Source organism: Rhincodon typus, chromosome 3 (genome assembly GCF_021869965.1).
Source record: "Rhincodon typus isolate 14 chromosome 3, sRhiTyp1.1, whole genome shotgun sequence".
NCBI classification, from domain to species: Eukaryota; Metazoa; Chordata; class Chondrichthyes; order Orectolobiformes; family Rhincodontidae; genus Rhincodon; species Rhincodon typus.
The window spans coordinates 101,383,144-101,404,906 of NC_063334.1; the positions used below are offsets into that span (position 1 = coordinate 101,383,144).

At 40.5% G+C, this 21,763-nt stretch overlaps 1 protein-coding gene across 2 annotated transcripts in view; it reads right to left on the reverse strand.

Annotated features, from left to right (window-relative positions):
* Positions 1-296: 296 nt before the first annotated feature.
* Positions 297-21,763, reverse strand: part of mtx3 (metaxin 3) — a 31,539-nt gene continuing 10,072 nt past the window's right edge. The window contains exons 6-9 of one of the 2 annotated variants that reach the window (XM_020527099.2): positions 17,382-17,458; positions 12,332-12,489; positions 3,642-3,712; positions 297-2,551 (exon numbers count right to left, since the gene is read on the reverse strand). In XM_020527099.2, coding sequence (XP_020382688.1) covers positions 2,450-2,551; positions 3,642-3,712; positions 12,332-12,489; positions 17,382-17,458 — 408 coding nt within the window. In that variant the 3' untranslated portion in view covers positions 297-2,449. The remainder of the gene's footprint in view (positions 2,552-3,641; positions 3,713-12,331; positions 12,490-17,381; positions 17,459-21,763) is intronic. The other variant, XM_020527101.2, reaches the window with a different exon arrangement.

Sequence of the window (21,763 nt, forward strand, 5' to 3'; positions counted from 1 at the left end):
TCTTATGCTGGATACGTTTTTCTGAGAGTGGATATACTGTTCTGCAACCACAGGTTGGGTCAGCGTGAATGGCACACTGTGAATGATGAATGGGATATGTTGGACAGGATCTGCCAATCATTGGGAAATACAGCCTACTTATTCGGTGTCACACTGGCACTGAAATTCATATCACTGTACTTGTATGTGTGTGTGTGTGTGTGTGTGGGTGGGGGGGGCGGCGGCGGGGTGGTGTGCAAAACACCTTTTTGGCTTGATGGCAACACTTCGTTAATGGAGATAACCACTTGTGGGTTTACTGTATACCAGCAGTGTGAGACACCTGTCATTCAAATTTTGGAGACATCTTCATCTTCCAGCATAATCCGAGGGAGGCTGGGCGCTGCTCAGGGCCAAAGATGGAGGACATTAGCCCTTTCATCTGTTTTGGTTTATTTAAAGTGAATGATGACTTGATCGGCATATCCATTATAGTTTTTTGATATGCCCTATCTCAGCATCAAGTCCTGAGCTGATGGCTATGGCCTTATTCACAAGAATGCCATTAAGACTGATCTTGTAGTGAATGGCACCGAAGGATACCAATCAGAACCACGTTATGTGTATAAAATAGTGTCCCCTTTCTCAAGTCTGTTTCTTGCATCCTAGTTCTGATGAGTGCAAAATGAATATCTTCAACATCTCATCTCCTTTTAGCAATATTTAAGTTATGTACTACAAAACAATTACTTTTCTATAAAGTCCATGTTTGAGTCAAAAATGTTAAGTGCATCTCTCTCCACAGATGCTGCCAGACCTGCTGAGTATTGCTCGCACTTCCTATTTTCATTATGAAAGATAGATGGTTAACCAAAACTGGCTCAGTATCTGCATTTAATACAAAATCACATTTACTAAGTAGCCTTGTGCAAATATTCTCAATTTTTCTTGTATTTAAACTGTTATTAGCAATGTATCACAGTACATGTGGCATGGTGGCATCCACACTCCAGATTTTCATTTTGCAAATAAAGTAAAGTATTCTTGAGGAGAATGTCAAACAGTAAAGAACAGTATAAAGTACAGAAAATGTCCTAAACTTTCAAAAATATATTTACGTAGACAAACACCCTTGCTAACATAATGATTTGAAGCTTTTCTTTAGAGTAAAATGGTCTTACTGTATTTTATCAAGGCAAAATCTGAGTTTAACAAGAACGTACTTAAAGGCACGATAATGTCCTTTTCCAAAGTTAGCTTCATCACACTTGAACTGCAATTTAAGCATATCATTTAAGCTGACATTTTACTTATTAATGCACTGATTTACAATTTAAACACAAATTTCAACCAAGTTACAATTTCTCTTGAATAACTTGGGTTCAAACAATTTGGTTATAAACAGGCCACTAAAAATATTTGATCAGGTTCCACTCTGAAGATTCTTCCCATCACACATTTTGAGATTAAATTCGACACACTAACTCAAGTTAACTGATTCAGTCGTAACTGCAGGAAGTTTTATGACTTCAAATGACAGCAGCATCTGAACTAAATTTGATAGGGTACAAACCTTAACTGATTCTAATTGATTGTTTTCTTATGCACATAAGTTTGTTAGTAACCATTACATACATTTATGTAACCAAACACATTTTTCTCCAAAATGATTTCTAAAGTCAGTGTTTTTAATACGTTCTAATATTTTCTTTACTTTATTAATCTATGGAATTTTAGGAAAATAATATCCTGACATTATTTACAATACGTTAGTATTCTTTCCTGAAGCTGTCTCCACTAAAACTACAGAGGCGACAATACATTGATTGAGGCGTAATAACTACAGCCCTTTGGAAACATTACTTGAGGTACAATTTTTTCAGGTGAGTGAACTACTGGTGACAGCTATTAAAAGAGTGGCTGTTCACTCGTTACAAGACAGATCAGAGTTGGACAACATCTGTATGATATAGACTGCAGCACTAAAACAGTACAGTATTCTAGGAAACGCTCTGGCTTCCAGATGACGTTTGCCTCCAGAACTGTCAGCCACCTGGTCAACCCTTCAAAAACTGGCATGTCTCACCTCCATCTATAATAAGTAGCACTATCTCAACCTAGAATGTCTAATGGCAGTCAATTATCTATTGTAGTTTAACACATTTAAAACACTAATATTTGCTCAAGTAATAATAAATGCATGTCTGATAAATTATATCTGAAAGGGTACTGTTTCCTAAGTGCTAGTTGCTGAATTGGAAACAACACCTGGTGAATCCCACAGTGTTCAGTGAATCCTTCAGATCTCCATCTTGGATACATGTTCAGGTCAGCACATTAGATACCTCATCGTAAAATGGCACTTTTTAAAAATTATCTCCCATTACCCGCTCTTTAGATCCATGGTCACGTTAAAGTTCTGTTAACTGAAGATTTGCTGCAAATATATATGCAAAAAGAGTCAAGACAATCAGTGTCGCGATGAGCAGGCTTCACTGCCCATGGGCATCAATTTTGAAGGGGGTGCAACTTGAGGTTTGTGTTGGGGACTGTTGCGAAGATTGTCATCCATCTATTGGGAGAAAACAAACAGAAGATTTTACTCAATTTAAGATTTACTCGATTTATTGGATTCAATTTATAAATTTAAAATTAACTTTTGGATAATTTACATTTCATTGAGTAACATTACTGCCATTTTCTTTCCAACAAGTCTTATATCTATAAACTGTTCTTTCACAACACGTCAATGTTTCAATATGTCATACATGACTCTAAGAAGATGGGAATAGGTAGACCTTCAGATCAATACAGCCATTACATTAGAATGTCAATTAGATCTTAAAGCTGATTTATGTAAGAATTAAAATATATTGTATGATACTGTGAATACCCAAGTTTGTTTACTTCAAGATGATTTACACCAGTAAGTTTTAATTTATAAATTGATCATTGCTATAATTGAAAGCTAGGATCTGAGATGGTGCTCTTTGAAATACACCAATTTTATCTCTCACTATGTGTAACTTCTGCTCCAGAATGCATAAAACATGGCGAGTTATTATAATCAGCAGAATTAGTGACTTTTTCCGAACAAGAGGCAGAGCGTGAGAAAGGATCAGCTTCACACATAATTGAAATACGTGTTGGAATTCCCACCTCCATTTTCCTTCCCTCTTCCCATGAATCTGGTAATTCCTGCTGTCAGTTTTGCACGCATCAGTTTTCTAAAACATGTGAGAGCTTAAACAATGAGTGTTAGCAGGATATTCAACTGCTGGGGAATCACAGCTAAGCTGAGTTCTGCCTTCGGCAATCTTCCACACACTTTCAGAGAAGAGTTACCGGCCAGTGATTAGAAACTGGAATCTTTGATGAACATTGCCTTCCCTGGTATATAAACACAAGCCAATTGAGGTGCACCTACTTCTAATTCAACATCACAAATTAATTAACCTGCTGCCTCCTTTTTCTGTATGACTCAACATAGCACCAGGTAATGCATTAAAATTCAATTGTAATGCATTATGTAATAGACTTGTAGGATAATTTTAATCTAATGCATACTGCTAATTATGCTAACTAGGCTAGGACTGAATCATTACTCAAGGCACTTTACAGAACAGATAGGTTCAATAGAGAAAGCAATTAAAAGAATCAACCTTCTCAATCAGGTTGGATTCCTTGTTTACAAGCTGCGTCAGCTTCTGTAGGTTTGCATCCATCATATCTTCTAAGAGGCCAGCAGGAAGAGAGAACAAAATAGTAGGAAGAAGAATGTTTCATAAGTAGTAAGATAAAGGAGCATACATACAATGAACTACTACAATCCCAGAGTTCAGGACATTAATAAAACAACAATGCTTGCAAAGTCCATTGTACTCAGTTGATTTCAGGTTACGTAAAGTAGAAAGATGGAATTGCAGAGAATAAGACCATTGGGCCTGTCAGGTCCATGATGCCTCTCTTGCAAAAGCAACACAACTGAAAATTTGTTTCACTCCCATCTTTATCTCAGAGCCCTGTGAATTCTCTCTCTTTAGGTTCTTATATAATTTCCCCTTTTGGAAGCCATGATTGAATCTGAACAGCCCTGTCACCGCTGAATGCCCTGTCTGGCGTAAAGTAAAACAGGGAAGGTGGCCAACCATGGTTAACAAGGAAAATCAGGATCAGTATAAAAGCCAAAGAGGATGCAGATAAATTGGTCAGAAAAAGCAGCAAACCCGAGGACTGGGAGATATTTAAAATTCGCCAGAGGAGGACAGAGGGTTTAATTTGGAAAGGGAAAATAGAATATGAAAGTAAGCTTGCAGAAAACATAAAAACTGACTGCAAATGCTTCTATAGATATGAGAGGAGAAAAAGACTGGTGAAGACAAATGTAGGTCCCTTGCAGTTAGAATCAGATGAATGCATAATGGACTACAAAGAGATGGCAGCCCAGTTGAACAAATACTTTGGATCTGTCTTCACTAAGGAGGACACAAATAATCTTCAGGAAATGCTAGGGGACAGAGGGTCAAGCACGAAGGAGGAACTGATGGAAATCTTTATTAGTCAGGAAATGGTACTGGGGAAATTGATGGGATTAAAACCCAGTAAGTCCCCAGGGCCTGATGCTCTGCATCCCAGAGTACTTAAGGAAATGGCCCTAGAAACAGTGGATGCATTGGTGATCATTTTCCAGCATTCTGTAGACTGTGGAAGAGTTCCAGTAGTCTAATGTAACTCCACTCTTTAAAAAAGGAAAGAGAAAATAGGGAATTGTAGGCCAGTTAGCCTGACATTGATGGTAGGGAAAATGCTGGAGTCAATAATTAAGGATGTAATAACTGAGCATTTGGAAAGCAGGGACAGAATCAGTCCTCATCAGCATGGATTCACTAAATGATTGACAAATTTTTTGAAATTTTTTGAGGGTGTGACAGTAGAGTAGACAATGGTGAATCATTCGATGTTGTATATCTTGACTTTCAAAGGCTTTTAACAAGGTTCCACACAAGAGATTAGTAAGGAAAATTAAAGCTCATGGTATTGGAGATAATGTATTGACGTGGATAGAGAACTCGTTGGCGGCCAGGAAGCAGGGAGTTGCAATAAACGGGTCCTTTTCAGACTGGCAGGCAGTAACAAGTGGGGGGGGTTCAGTGCTGGGACCTCAGCTGTTCGCAATACACATTAACGATTTGGATGGAGGAACTGAATGCAATATCCCCAAATTTGCAGACGACACTAAGCTGGGTGGCAGTATGTGCTGTGAGGAGAATGCTAGGAGGCTGCAGGGTAACTTGGACATGCCGGTTGAGTGGGCAAATACTTGGCAAATACAATATAATGTGGATAAATGTGAGGTTATCCACTTTGGTCACAAAAACAGGAAGGCAGATTATTATCTGAATGGTGGCAGTTTAGTGAGGTGCAACGAGACCTGGATGTCATGGTGGAACAGTCGCTGAAGTTTGGCATGCAGGTGCAGCAGGCAGTGAGGAAAGCTAATGGAATGCTCTCCTTCATAGCGAGAGGATTTGAGTATAGGAGTTGGGATGTCTTACTGCAGTTATACAGGGCTTTGGTGAGGCCACACCATGAGTATTGTGTGCAGTTTTAGTCTCTTAGTCTAAGGAAAGATATTCCTGCTATTGAGGGAGTCTAGCAAAGGTTCATTAGACTGATTCCCGGGATGGCAGGATTGACATATGAGGAAAGACTGGATCGAGTGGGCTTGTATTCACTGGAAGTTAAAAGTATGAGGGGGAATCTCATGGAAACATGTAAAATCCTGATGGGAGTGGACGGCTAGATGTGGGAAGGATGTTCCCAATGTTGGGCAAGTCCAAAACTAGGGGTCACAGTCTAAGAATAAAGGGTAAGCCATTGAGGACTAAGGTGAAGGAGAATTTCTTCACTCAGAGAGTGGTGAGCCCGTAGAATTTTCTCCCATAGGATGCTGTTGGGGCCAGTTCATTAGATATATTCAGGAGGGAGCTGGACATGGCCCTTGCAGCTAAAGGGATCAAGGGGTATGGTATGAGGGCAGGAATGGAGATATTGAGATTGCATGATCAGCCATGATTGTATTAAATGGTAGTGCAGGCTCAAAGGGCTGAATGGCCTATTCCTGCACCTATTTTCTATGTTTCTATGATTCTACACACCCTCACATAATGTACTGCAGATCTTAACCAACAGCTGCACAAAACAGTTTTTCCTCACGTTGGCATATTTTTAAAAACCATTCACCTCAAATTGCTGTCCCCTGGTAGTCCTCCCTACTGTTAATGGGAACTGTTTCTCAATAAACACATTGTCTAGCCCCTCTCAATCAGGGTACCCCATCTAATCTCCTCTCTAAGGACAGCAGCCCCAGCTTTTCGAATATATCCACAAAACTGAAGTCTCAAAACTCCTTTCTGATTCTGCAACACCATCAATGTACCTCAATGTCAACAGAAAGGATCCTCAGGGTCAAAATTAAATGTGGTTATACCATTCGTACTTTCACTTCTGTCCCTAAACAAACATAAGACCATAAGACATAGGAACAGGAGTAGGCCATTCGCTCGCTTCAGCCTACTCCACTATTCAATAAGATCATGGCTGACCTGACATTCTTCGTCTCCACTTTCCTACCCTTTACCTGCATTCCTTGATTCCCTACTGATCAAGAACTTTTCTCAGTCTTAAATATACACAAGGACTCTGCCCACACTGTGCTCTGTGGAAAGGAGTTCCAAAGACTCTCAAGTCTCAGAGAAGAAATTCCTCCTCATGTCAGTCTTAAATTGACACCCCTTAATTCTGAGACAGTGCCCTCTGGTTCTAGACTCTCCCATGTGAGGAAACATCCTCTCAGCATTTACCCTGTCAAAACTCCTAAGAAGCCTATATGTTTCAATGAGATCACCTCTCATCATTCTAAACTCTAGTGAGTAGGATCCCAACCTGTTTAGCTTTTGCTCATAAGGCAATCCCTCCACTTTGAGGTGCAACCTTGTGTACCTTCTCTGAACTGCTTCCAATGAAATAAAAACTTTCCTTAAATAATGGAAACTAAAAACATATCTTAAGGGGAGGAGGAAGAAGCCAAGAATCTAGACTAAGGGGGATCTCATTAACACTGAAGTAAAAAGAAAATTCAAATACAAACTTGCGCTGTATGCAAAACTTCTGTACTGAAAGGGCGCATAGATTTTTTTTAATTCCTCAACAATTTTAACCTAACAAATCTGCTGAGAGAAGCAAGGGCAGAAATTGTGGAAATTCTAGCTACAAACTTTCAGTCCTCCTCAGATGTGGGAAGGACATCAAAGGACTGGACAAGAGCAATTGTTAAAACACAGTTCTAAAAAATATAGTAAAGGGATAAACCTAACAAAACTGAAGATTAATCAGTCTAAACATCACTGGTGGTAAATGCTGAGGCACAATGATCTGTGGTGAAGACAATGGATACTTGGGGAAAATAAGGGTTAATAAATGAAAACCAGCACTGATACAGCAAAGATAAATCTGTTTGTTTAACTTAAGTTCTTTGATGCAGAAGGTTGATGACTGTAGTGTGATTATGTTGTGCAATCAGCTTTCAATAGGCATTTAATAAAGTACCAGCTAACAAACAAACTTATGAAACTTGTATGATTAAAGGGATAGATAAAAGTAAGGAACATAGAATTTAGGTGGACACAGACTGGTGAAGTTAGCAATAATGGCAGATGAAATTTAACTCAGAGAAGTGTGCAATCAATTCAGTTTTCTAGTAAGTACAAAGACAGACAACAGGGGAGGCAGCAGCATAGGGGTAAATGGCTGAGTAACCTAGCAACCCAGGTGAAGGTTCTGGGGACATAAGTTCAAATTCCACCACAGCAGCTAGTGGAATTTAATAAATGCATGCAATTAACAATATCAAAGCTGGTCTCAGTAACAGCAAACACAAATGATCACGTGCAAATCCATCTGGTTCATTAATGTCCTTTAAGGATGGAAATCTTTAAATGCTTGTCACCTCAGACACACTGCACTGAGGTTGATACTTAACTGCCCTTCGAAATGGCCTAGTGGGCCACTCAGCTCGAGGGCAATCAGTGAAGGGCAACAAATGCACCATTCAAGGTGGCAGGACATGTTGAAAAGGCTTAAGAAATTCTGGTTTTAATAAAGGAGTACTGTGTACAAAAGCAATAGAAATTGCTAAATGATAATAAACCTACGGATTAGACTTTGACTGGAATATTAAAGGACATTTCTGAGCAACTAATTTTAGAAAGTTTGTCAAAAACCTCAGAGGATGACGACAGGATTAACAAGAATGATACTGGGAATGAGTGACCAGAGTTACATAGAGAGAACAGAGAAACTAAGGAGAATTCAGAGATATTCAAGTTTTGATAGAGTTATATAAAAAGCTGTTCCCACTGACAGTAGTTTGTAATTGGAGGACACAGATTTAAAATGTAATTTGCAAATGCACTGTTGACACTCAGTAGCAGCAGTGCATATTATCTACAAGACGCACCACAGAAATTCACTGAAGATCCTTAGACAGGGTTTCAAATCGACTTCCACCCAGAAGGACAAGGACAGTAGAAACATGGAAATATTACCACCTGTAAGTTCCCCTCCAAGTCATTTACCATCAAGACTTGGAAATATATCACTGTTCTTTCACTGTCACTGTGTTAAAATTCTGGAATTCCCTCTCAAAGGGCAATGTGGTTCCACCTTCAGCACATGGACTGCAGCAGGCCAAGAAGGCAGCTCACCACCACCTTCACAAAGGTAACAAGGTAATCAATGCTGGCCAAGCAGTGACGTCTATGCCCCACAAGTGAATAAAAAAAAAAATGGAGCACTACGGACAGACAATATGAGAGCTACTGGTGGCTTGGAGAGACACAGGTCATGATCCTATAGGTTAAAAGGAGATAGCTTCCAATTAAAGGTGGCATTAAAACCTCTCTGATTGGATTATTAATTGCTTTAACTTTTGAAGACTATTAAAAAATGTTGCCTAACTGAACGGAATCTGAAGGCTTAACATGAAAAATACATTGTACTCAGCCATGCAGAGAAAATGTACAGAATCAGCAAAGGAAGAACACTGGATAAGATTATGGCTGATTTGTGGGCTGTGGTCTCAGCTTCATTTTCCTTTCTGATTCCCATAACCCTTTATTTGCTTGACTACCAAATATCTAACTTAGCCTTGAATGAACTTAAAAGACCCAGGCTCTATCTTCTGGGAATGAGAATTCCATACAGAGCACCCTCTGAGAGAAAGGAATGTCTCTCTTGTAAGGAAAACATCTTAGACCACGTTCCCTAGTTTTAGTCTCCTCTTGGCATCCTCCCTATCCAGAACTCTCAAGGTTTTATATCTTGTAATAGACTCAATAAGAGGAAGCATTCCAAATCAAAAGGGCATAGAATATCTTCAATACAATATGTAACAACAAGGGGTGAGCTGTAGGCAAAACAGCTCCACAGAACAGAACACTAAATTAGGCTTCAGGGTTTGGGGAGCTATGCTAGGAATATCCTGGATTATCAAATTTGCCATAAGGACAACGGTCTGAGGAAGCGGTTTGAAGCTTGGTTAACATTACACTGAATGTAGCCATAAGGAGGTAATCTGACTACTTGGAGGTGAACAAGAGCAGCCTGAAGCAACCTGTTTTCCAACTTCTATTTTAAAGTTTAGGGATAGAGAAGGGGGGAAGGAGCTGAAATGAACTGTCAAACAAAAGGCCTTCTAAATAAATGAGCAAAAGAAATTTCACTTTCTATTTTCAAGCCAACCGAACACTTGGCTGAACCTTAACTCTTTTGTTTGTGTCTATTGATATTGTGCCTAGATTACGTAGAAATATAAAGGGAAAATATGAATGAGCTAAGGTTTAGCATGTCTATTCTTATCTTGAAATGCAGGTTCTACGTTATTTTAGGTTCATGGTAGCAATGCAAGTTTTTCTTACCATAAGGAAACTAAATTGCATGTATGGACAATCTAATCACCGACAAATAAAAGTGATTTTTTTTTGGACAGATACATTGTCTTTTATTTCCTAGCACAGCTCCCCCAACACAGTCTAATTTAGTGTTCTACTCTCTGGAGCTCTTTTGCCTACAGCTCTCCCCTTGCTGTTACATGTTGCATTGTAGAATTTCGTCCCTTTTCCAGTTCTTAGACCTGCTTGGTCACATGAAATACATCAGTTCTCCAAGCGAAGATGGTGGATTCTTTAAAAACCAAAAGAACTGCAGATGCTGTAAATCAGGAACAAAAACAAAGTTGCTGGAAAAGCTCAGCAGGTCTGGCAGCATCTGTGAAGGAAAAAACAGTGTTAACGTTTCGGGTCCGGTGACCCTTCCTCAGAACTGTTCTGAGGAAAGGTCACTGGACCTGGGATGTTAACTCTGTTTTTTTCCTATGACGGATTCTTTGCTATTCCTCTCTATAACTATCTGCTTGGAGATGTGAATGGAATATTAACTGCAACTGAAGTAAATTTAGATGGATGTGGAGTAGCAATACTAGGAGTTGCCTCCTCCTCTAGGACATGAAAAAGGTACATAGTGATTTCTTTTGTAGGTTTTGCTTTGAAAGAGTCTCTCCTTGTACAAACGGGACAGCTGTAGTTGCCCAGCTATAACTACAGTTATTGAAGACATGGCGTTACAAGCCATCCAAACAAACCAACAACTTAACTAGATTCACTTTGTTTAAAGCACAAGTAAGTAATTTATAATCCACAATGTACAATGAGAAAACCTCTCATTACAGTTGGTTTCTAGTACAGTGATGGAACAACATTTTAGGCTCTTCACACACCATGGCCCTAATAATGTATTCTACTTCACTCTAAACTCATCGAACAAACACAGTTTGTCTACAAACATACAGGAAACCCAATTTCCTTTATGTGGAACAAAAGGACTTTAAACTGTCAACAAAACATAACGTTGTTTGAACAGAAGTCAGTTTGGACCTCTTCCATTATGTAATGAGATCATGGCCAATGTGCACCTCAACATTAAATTATCCACAATAAAAAATTAAAGAACTGCCAATGCTGTAAATCAGGAACAAAAACAGAAGTTGCTGGAAAAGCTCAGCAGGTCTGGCAGCATCTGTGAAGAGAAAATCAAAGTTAACGTTCTGGGTCCAGTGATCCTTCCTCAGAAACTATCCACTGTGGTTGGTAACCTGAGTACTTTGATCTACCAATCCCAGTTTTGACACTTACAATAATTCTACGTTTTGGAGTCTCCTCTCAACCTTCCCCTACCTAGAGGGAACAGTTTCTCTAGTCCTCCCAAGGTCTTTAATGATCATAGCTTCAGCTAGATCATTACTAATTCAAGCAAATACCAGTCTAATCTATGAGATTCTGTCAACAATAATTTACCCTTTCAACCAGGTATCATTTTCATTAATCTGCACTGCAACTCCTCAAAAGCCAATATACCCCTTTTAAAAGTGAAATACCCAGAAGTGGCATGGTGGCTCAGTGGTTAGCACTGCTGCCTCACAGCGCCAGGGACCTGGGTTCAATTCCAGACTCGGGCGACTAACTGTGTGGGTTTCCTCCGGGTGCTCCGGTTTCCTCCCACAGTCCAAAGATGTGCAGGGTAGGTGGATGGGCTGTGCTAAATTGCCCCATAGTGTCCAGGGATGTGTAAATTAGGTGCATTAGCCATGGGGAATGCAGGGTTAGGGGATGGGTCTGGGTGGGATGCTCTTTGGAGAGTCAGTGTGAATTTGTTGGGTTGGCTGGCCTGTTTCCATACTGTAGGGATTCTGTGATTCTAAGTCAGTGAAATACTTCAGTTATGGTTGAGCTAGAGTTTTGGACTTCCTTTTATATTCCAGTGCTCTTGAGATAATGGACAATATTCCATTTGCTGTGATTTCTGTATTCAGACTTCTACAGCATGGTCTGCTCTGCTTCTCCATGGTTCCTAGCTTGCTACCATTTAGAATCAATGCTTTCTTATGTAAATGGTAAATGATCTCATACTTTCCTACAATCAACTCCATCAACCTCTGTTTCTCCACAACTGACGTCTTTATCAAAATCAAGGGAATGATGCTATTGAAAAGAAAACTTGTCCACAGTAAAAAGTATATTTAGTGAAACCTACAGATTTGTAACTTTGATACCAATAGATGAAAGCAAATAGTTACCAAATCCCTCTCCCCCTTTACAAACTTCTGGTATACCCATTCTCAACGAGTTCTTTTACATACGTACTGAACAAGAAGCCATTGTATTTTTGCTGAAACACAGCATTAGTCTTGAATAAATTAGTGCAACTGAAATCTCACCCACCAAGTCCAGTGACTCACCTGTAGAGCTTTGTGTGAAGTACTGACTCAGGATGTTGTCACAGAATTGGCACAGATTATGGAGCTGATGCAAATGCTTCTGGAGGTGGGCATTAGGCAGCTCTGCTTTATACAGAGGAGCAAGAAATCCAAATGCAAAGGCATCAAAACTGGTTGGTCTAGACACAAAACCATGAAGACACAAGTTATAAACCACACCAATTCTAACAAGTTGTTATTGTTCAGGCTTTCCCACAATATTTCTGTCCTGTATTATTGATTGACAAAATATAGGAACATTTGAAATTTTAAGCATACACATTGCTATTGTGAGCAGCAAGAATGATGCGGTTTAATAAAAATTCACACCATGCATCAGACTCCGTACATTTCAGCAAGCACTTTCCTATCAAGATAAAAAGCACCAGCCTTTCAGCTGTACTCCACAGCCCACATTAATATTTCAAATGTCCCTAACCTATGTAATTCCCTTCCTAAAATTTTCAACAGCGTGAGTGTAGTAATTATTTTGTGGCAGTTACCAGCCTGCTTGCAATTAATTTGAACACACTCAAGTGCCACATTTTCTTATTCTGCTGCCTTGCAAACCTAGTCCTTTTATCATCTTCAAACTTTCAGTGATGCTCCCCTTCTTCAGCCTTGTGTCCACCTTTTCCACAGTGACTGCTACCTTCCCTCCGCTGTCAGGCAAAGCTACTTCTCAACCTCTGTTGCCATCCTTGCTTTTTTTTTTAAAACAGTCCTGTTTTATTTATGATGTTTACAGCTAATGTAGCTGCCAGTAATTTATGGAGATGGCACTTTATCCTTCAGTACTCACCTTCTGATCATTGCAAAAAGGTAGTTCCTGTAAATAGAGTCCCCTGGATCACATGAGGAATTAGACCGTAAAGCTGCAAGGTGCAGGGGCAGAATTTAACCATTCAGCCCATTGAGACTGCTCTGTCATTCAATAAGGTAAAGGCTGATTTTATAATTCTCAACTCATAGTCACACAGCACGGAAACAGGCCCTTCAGCCCACCTCGTCCATGCCAACCAAGTTTCCAAAACTGAACTAGTCTCATTTGCCTGCATTTAGCCCAAATCCCTCTAAACCCTTCCTGTCCAAATGTCTTTTAAATGTTGTAATTGTATCCACTTCTACACTTCCTCTGACAGCTTGTTCTATATACCACCCTCTGTGTGAAAATGTTGCCCCCCAGGTTCCTTTTAAATCTTTCCCCTCTCACCTTAAACCTATACCCTCTATTTTTGGACTCTCCTACCTTAGGAAAAAGACTTTTGCTATTCACCTTGTCTCTGCCCCTCTTGATTTTATAAACCTCTATAAGTAATGAGCAGGTTAAACCAAGGAGAGCCAATAGATGTTATCTATCTGGACTTCCAGAAGGCCTTTGACAAGGTGTCGCACTGGAGGCTGCTGAGTAAGATAAGGGCCCACAATGTTAGAGGCAAGGTACCAACATGGATAGAAGATTGGCTGTCTGGCAGAAAGCAGAGAGTGGAGTTAAAAGGGACCTACTCAGGCTGGCAGCCAGTGAATAGTGGTGTTCCACAAGGGTCAGTGTTGGGATCACAACTTTTCATTTTATATATTAATGATCTAGATGAAGAAACTGAGGGCATTCTGGCTAAGTAATCAAACGATACAAGGAAATAGCATTGAGGAGGTGGGAGGCTGCAGTAGGATTTGGACAGGTTAGCGGAGTGGGCAAAGAAGTGGCAGATGGAATACAACATGGGAAAGTGTGAGGTCATGCACTTTGGTAGGAAGAAAAGAAGCATAGACTATCTTCTAAATGGGGAGAAAATTCAGAAATCTGGAGTGCACATGGACTTGGGAGTCCTAATCCAGGATTCTCTCAAGGTAAACTTGCAGGTTGAGTCTGTAGTTAGAAATGTAAATACAATGTTGGCATTTATTTCGAGAGGACGAGAGTATAAAAGCACGAATGTACTTCTGAGGCTTTATAAAGTTCTGGTCAGACCACATTTAGAGTATTGTGAGCAAGTTTGGGCTCCATACTTTAAGGAGGATGTACTGAGCTTGGAGCAGGTTCAGAGGAGGTTCATGAGAATGGTCCTAGGAATGAAAGGCTTAAAATACGAGGAACGTTTCAGGACTCTGGGTCTATACTTAATGGAGTTTAGAAGGATGAAGGATAATTGAAACTTACAGAATACTGAACGGCCTGGACAGAGTGGACGTTGGGAAAATGTTTCCATTAATAGGAGAGACTAGGACCCGAGGGCATAGCCTTAAAGGGAAGGCCCTCTAGAACAGAGATAAGGAGAAATATCTTCAGCCAAAGAATGGTAAATCTATGGAATTCATTGCCACAGAACGCTGTGGAGGCCAGGTCATTGAGTATATTTAAGACGGAGATAGATAGGTTCTTGATTGTCAAGGTGATCAAGGGTTATGGGGAGAAAGCGGGAGAATGGGGTTGAAAAACTTATCAGCCATGATTGAATGGCAGAGCAGACTCAATGGGCTGAATGGCCTAATTTCTGCTCCTATGTCTTATGGTCTAAGTTCACCCCTAAGCCTCCTATGCTCCAGGGAAAAATATCACAGCCTATCCAGTCTCTCCTGACAAAAAACTCAAACCTTCCACAGTAATATCCTTGCAAATCTTTTTTACAACCTTTCCAGTTTAATCACATCCTTCCAAAATCAGGCCGACCAGGACTGTACGCAATACTCCATATGTGGCCTCACCAATGTCTTGTGTAGCCATGAACACGATGTCACAACTCCTGTACGCAATGCTCTGTCCAACGAAGGCAAGTGTGCAGATCGCCTTCTTCATGACCCTGTCTACCTGTGATGCTACTTTCAAGGAACTATGTACCTGTGCCCCTAGGTGTCTCTGTTCGACAACACTCCCAAAGGCCCTACCATTAACTGTGAGAGTGCTGGCCTGGTTTATCTTAACAAAATGCAACACCTCACACTTTTCTGCATTAAACTCCACCTGCCATTCCTCGGCCCACTGGCCCAGTTGATCAAGATCCCATTGGACTCTTAGATAACCTTCTTTTACAGTCCACTATACGGCCAATTTTGGTGTCATCCGCAAACTTACTAACCATGCTTCCTATATTTTCATCCAAATCATTTATATAAATGATAAACAACAGCGGACCCAGTACCGATCCTTGTGGCACACCGCTGGTCATCGGCCTGCAGTCTGAACAACAACTCTCTACCACCACTTTCTTTCTTCTACCATCAAGCCAATTGGCTAGCTTTCCCTGGATCCTATGTAATGTAATCTTTCTAACCAGTCTATCGTGCGGAACATCCTCAAAGACCTTGCTAAGGTCCACATAGACAACGTCTGCCACTCTGCCTTTCATCTACCCAATCATCTCTTTAAAAAACCCAATCAAATTTGTGAGACACTATTTCCCTCACACAAAGCCAGGCCGACTATCCCTAATTAGTCCTTGCTTTTCCAAATGCATGTCGATCCTGTCTCTCAGAATCCCCTCCAACAACTTACCCACCACTGATGTCAGGCTCACCGGTCTGGAGTTCTCTTGCTTCTCCTTGCAGCCTTTCTTAAATAATGGCACAACATTAGCTACCTTCCAGTCTTCCGGCACCTCACCTGTGGTTGTCGATGATACAGGGTTAGGGGCCCTGCTGCAATTTCTTCTCTAGCTTCCCACAATGACCTGTGACACAGTTGATCAGGTCCCAGAGATTTATCTACCTTTATGCGTTTAAGACCTCTAGCACATCCTCTTCTGTAATGTAGACTCTTTTCAAGACATCACTATTTTTCTCCATGAGTTCCTTACCTTCCATGTCTTTCTCCGTGGCAAATACTGAAGCAAAATATTTGTTTAGGCTCCCACCTATCTCCTGTGGTTCCATACGTAGATGGCTACGTTAATCTTTAAAGGGCCCTATTCTCTCCTTAGTTATTCTTTTGCCCTTTATATATTTGTAGAATTACTCTACTTTACTGATTACTGTAGTAGTTACATCATAGATCAACAGGGCTGTTTAAAGTTTAAAATAAACCAGCAGCTCCTTTAAGCATAAAATCTTAAAAAATAGCATTGATAGTTACCCTGTATCGAATACAGCAGAGATCAAATGGAATGACTGCCATATTAGCTATGCACCCAAGATACAACACTGGGCTAAAATTTCCGGGTTAGATTTATTTACAAGTTAGTAAAGCAGTATAGAAAAGCAAGTAAAACAGATACTAACTCCGCACAAAATTCAATACAAAAATCTTTGGAAGGATGGTTCATGCTGCAGGACCTTTGAAATAATTATGTATACAGTTGCAAAACAAATATTGTATGCAGATGACATAAATTTCCAGTCCACCAACAAATCAGAATCCCTGCTCAAACAGCTTATTTAGCAATTGTATAAAACCTCCAGGTACAGATTAATTTGCAAACCTTCATTTGGAAATTGAGTGAGAAGAATCCTTCATGCTATCTCTAGCTACTTCAAAACTGTATGAAAAAAACACAAATGTCTAATTGTTTAGCACTGCAGTCTCCTAATTTTCTTCATATGCGTATCTAAAATGCAGACAAAGATGACTAGCTCACAAAAGCAAAATCTGCATTCTGAAGAAAGGCTAACTGAAATTCTCTCCTCATTTCCGGACTTGCTAAATATTTCTAGCATTTTCTGTTTTTATTTTAGTTTACAAATGTGCACTGCCTTAGCAGCATACACAAGACTAACTTACATCAAACAGTAGATGTTAATAACTCATAGCTGTTCTCCAGTTGAAATATAATGAACATGACAGTATACTATTCATTACAACTGAAACAGTTCTGGTTCCCTCCACATCCATCCCCTTTCTCTCTGATGGATAATCAAAAGCTCAATTGCTATGATGGAGGAGGGCCAAGGGGACAGCTATAGTAGTTCAGAAGGAGAAAAAACCCTGGGCAACCAATCAAGGTGGAGGATAATTGGGGCACAAACTAGAAGGGTTCTGTTTATAGCTCTAACTTCCTGATACTTTCACTAGAAACATTTATTCCTCATCAATACTCACATTTTCCCAAAGAAGAAATTTGATGTTCCCAATCTGTAGGATAGAAGGTTCAAACATTCTTTGGCATCCCTGTAGATCTGTTCAAAACATGCCATAGAATCATAGTTGAGACAGTTAAAAAGTTAATTCTTTAACATACAGCACCAGGAAATATGAACAGTACTGGATTTTAACGAGATCTTTAGCACAGCACTTGCTTGATTCACAAAATAATTTGTATGTTGCCACATTTTTAAGTTGAACTGTAAATAGGAAGAGTTAGCAGATGAATCACATCAAGCCCAATTCTCTCATTACGAGTACCTTTTTCCTCCAGAGTCGATGTATGGTAACCAAGGAGAATAATTGTGCCAATTTATTCTCCTCTCCCTATCCCAGAAACATGGATATCAATTGTGCTGTTCAATTGATCCTGTGGTTAAGCACAGACAAGTGAGATTGCAAATTTGCTCATTTATAAATAGGTCAGAAGTCTCCAAGGAGGAGCATACACTCTAATGTAGATCTGCAAGGCACATCATACTCATGCAGGTTTTCATCTACAGGGAAATACTGTTGCCGGTCTTGGGATAGACTCTCTACAGTATCACTCCCTGTCCTGAGTCTACTTAGGACATCCACTAATTGTAGTTCAAAGCAGGCCTGCATTGCCACATTTCTGACACAGATCCAGGAAGAAGAGAATGAAATGTATGGTTTGGCAATAGGACGTTGCAGAAGCAATGACAGGGATGGGGAGGGATGCAAGAACACGGATGATTTTCAACAGATCTGTAAGACTTTGTATTTGATGCACTAGAAAGCAGAGAGTGCAGAAGCGATGTATGAGCTAAATTTCGGGGAAGTTGTACGGGATCAGAGGACTGAAAAGGCAAGGCTGGAAGCAGCTGAAGCACAGACAGAAGTTTTAGTGAGAGCGGAGAAGAAGGAAGCAATATTGCAGAAGGGAAAATCAGCAATTTGGACAATGGACAAAATATATGAGAATTACACTCTTGGTCGAACTTTAGCTTTCTTTCCATTTGATTTAATCAGAGTATCTGCGGACATGAACGGAACCGGTTCATAGTTGGGAGCTTTTGATGGAAACCAGATAACACAGTTGAAGTCAGCTCAATATTGTTTTGAAGTGGGCTACGTTTAATTACTTGATGTTGAGAAAATAGATAACAGACAAGATCATGGAGGCAATCCTTTCTGAAATTCACTGTAAAAGCATCATTTGTCTTGTATAACAATGTGTCCATACCATTATTAAGCCATTGTCACCTAAATTTCTGAAAATCTTCTCCTTGACCCATAATTCATTCTTCCACGGACACCTGGGGTATCTGCAGCACATCCACTCAAAAGATTGAAGAGCTTTTGGCTTTACAACTCACCCTAGATAACCACTCCATCTGTTACTCACTCACTGCAAAGTGGAGCTTCCTAATTGGTCCTGAATGATTTACCAGCTCCTTGATACAGTACACATCAGGCAGAATTTTCTCTCTGAGAATAAGTATCATTCACTCTGGATCCAAACAGCAGGAGGGGCTTCAAAAATGAGGTGCGATTAGATTAAGCTCCTCAGCTTATTACGTATGCACATGCATGCAAAACATCACATTTTATACGCTGGAAGTTCCAAAGTTTGTCAGAATCTCTCAGCTCCAACATTCAGACGCCATATTTAAAAAGGCACCCATGATGCACTTCAGTCTCTGCAACTAAAGAGCATCACTCAGTGTCTGTCCATCACCCCACCCACTCCGGAGATGTCAGAGACCAGACAAACAAAAAAGCAGAGCCATGTTTTAGCGAGGGTTCCTGGGAGGGTCTCCTGCAAGCTGTCTGGGAGAAAATGGAGGTAACATAGAGGCCATGCCAACTGATAAAGGCAGTCTGGACAGAGATGGCTGTAGAGGTCAGCACCCATGGGCAACTTAATAGAACTCGGCTCTACTGCACAAGAGGTTGAACGAAAGAATGGTCAATCAATGATTTCTAGATTTTATTTTTGTTCCATCTCTCTAATATACATAATGATACTGGAATCTGAGAAGAGGTGATATATTCACTAAATGGTCCAATGTTAAAAGAGGGTGGCAGGAGAAAAGAGAAACACCTGGAGTAATACACTGTATGGAGCGTGCCAGAGCAATTAATGATACTGTCTCTTCTCTCTCTTGGTCTCTCTCTCTCTCTTTCCCTCTCCCTCCCTCTCTCTTTCTTGGCTTCCAGATCATTCTTTTTCTCCCCTCCCTACTCCTTTCTGATGTAATTGAATCATTGTGCAGTTCAACTTTACTGTTTAAAATAATCAATCTCCTTTCAGTGGTACATTTTAGAGCCTAATGATTCATTTTGGTGCTCAGAATCTCTCAGGTGAAGGTAGTTTCTGGAGTCAAGGCAAAATTTTACTGGGAAATGAAGCATAGCCAATTTTAGTTCAGACATTCCTGCATTCTGGAATATTCTGTGACCCCCTTCAGACGTAAACGAATAGATTGATGAAATGAGGTTTTTTGTTTGTTAATTAGATTTTGCCCCTTGCACATTTGCAGGACTACAGCTGTTTAAAAATGGCTCATGTCTGAAGAGAAATGAATGTTTAAACAATGTGTGACTAACCTGAAATGCTTCAGATACATGTGGACTGGATGGAGTAGAAAGGGAGAAGCTGTTCCTACTCGTAAAACGAATAAGAATGAGAGGGGCATAAACGTAAAATGACTAGGCCATCGCTAGCGTGTAGGTGCAGCAAGCAAGTTTTCTAACTTGCACCTACATGCTAGCTTTTAGTGACTCATGAATAAGGACAGCTCAGGTCTCCCTGCAAACTTCACCATCTCTCACTCTTTGAAATACACTTTATCCTTTTTTTTTGTTTCTTCAACCAAAGCGGAAAGCAGGAGCGATGATCAGACAGGAATAACAGGCTGCACAGAATACAGGGAGTGACAGCACAGGAATAAAAGGTAATAAATGAACAGCAGGAGTCAGGAAAACAGAAAGATACAATCATTCTAAAGCAGCTACATGAATGTACGGTGTGTGGTAAATAAGATCTGTGAGTCACCGCTGCAGATTGCCAGGTAGAAGTATGAGGCTGTGGCTCTAACAGAGATTTGATTCAGGGAAACCATAGGATATTCAGTATTCCTGGACGTTGGGTGTTCAAGAACAGTAGGAAGGGAATGGAAATGAGGAGGCACAGCAGTGTTGGTTAGGGAAGGCATTACAATCCTGCAGAAAAGGTATGTCTCGGAGGATTCCATGTGGCTAGGTGCCCCACCTCAGCTTTACCTGGACCCCATTGACCCTGGGACCCTCAGGGTGAGACAGGCCAACTTTGCAAAAATCTTGTTGAGGGCACTTTGGAGACACAGGTGACAATAGTTTGTAGGTGACGCTCGTGTTCTGTGGAAATGTTTGCACTTTGACTGGATGGTTGGTTATGAGCATCTCTGCATGTGTCAGCTTGAAATTATCATTCTGCCATCTGGCATCATTTCCATTGCCACAGACAAGGCTCGGGGGAATGGAGCCCTGTGCTCAGAGCCACCTAGAAACCATGACAGCGGCACGGTGGCTCAGTGGTTAGCACTGCTACCTCACAGCACCAGGGACCCCTGTTCAATTCCAGCCTTAGTTAACTGTCTGTGTGGAGTTTCCATATTCTCCCCGTGACTGCACGTGTTTCCGGTGGGTGCTCCAGTTTCCTCCTACAATCCAAAGATGGCATCGCAGGTAGCAGGGTGGTGAAGGTGGTGTTTGGCATGCTTGCCTTCATTGCTCGTAGCACTGACTACAGGAGTTGGGACGTCATGTTGCAGCTGTACATGACAATGGTGAGGCCACATATGGAATACTGCATACAGTTCTGGTCGTCCTGCTATAGGAAGGATGTTATTAAATTAGAGAGGGCTCAGAAAAGATTTCCAAGGATGTTACTCAGACTGGAAGGTTTGAGTCATAGCGTGAGCCTGGATTGTCTGGGACCTTTATTTCCTGGAGTGTAGGAGATTGAGGGGTGACCTTATAGAGGTTTATAAAATCAAACGAGGTGCATAAATAGGTGAATAGCAATCACCTTTTCCTGAGGGTGGGGAAGTTCAAAACTAGAGGGCATAGGTTTATGGTGAGAGGGGAAAGATTTCAAAGGGTCCTGAGGGAAAAGTTTATCACCTCCAGGTGCATATATGGAACATGCTGCAAAGAGATGTGGCAGAGATGAGTACAATTACAACATTTAAAAGACATTTGTAAAGGTTTAGGCAGATATGAAAACACAGTCAATAGTTTAGTTTGAGAAACCTGGTCAGCATGGACATTTGGACCGAAGGTTCTGTTTCCATTCTGTATAATTCTATGACTATAACTCTATGACCTGTGCT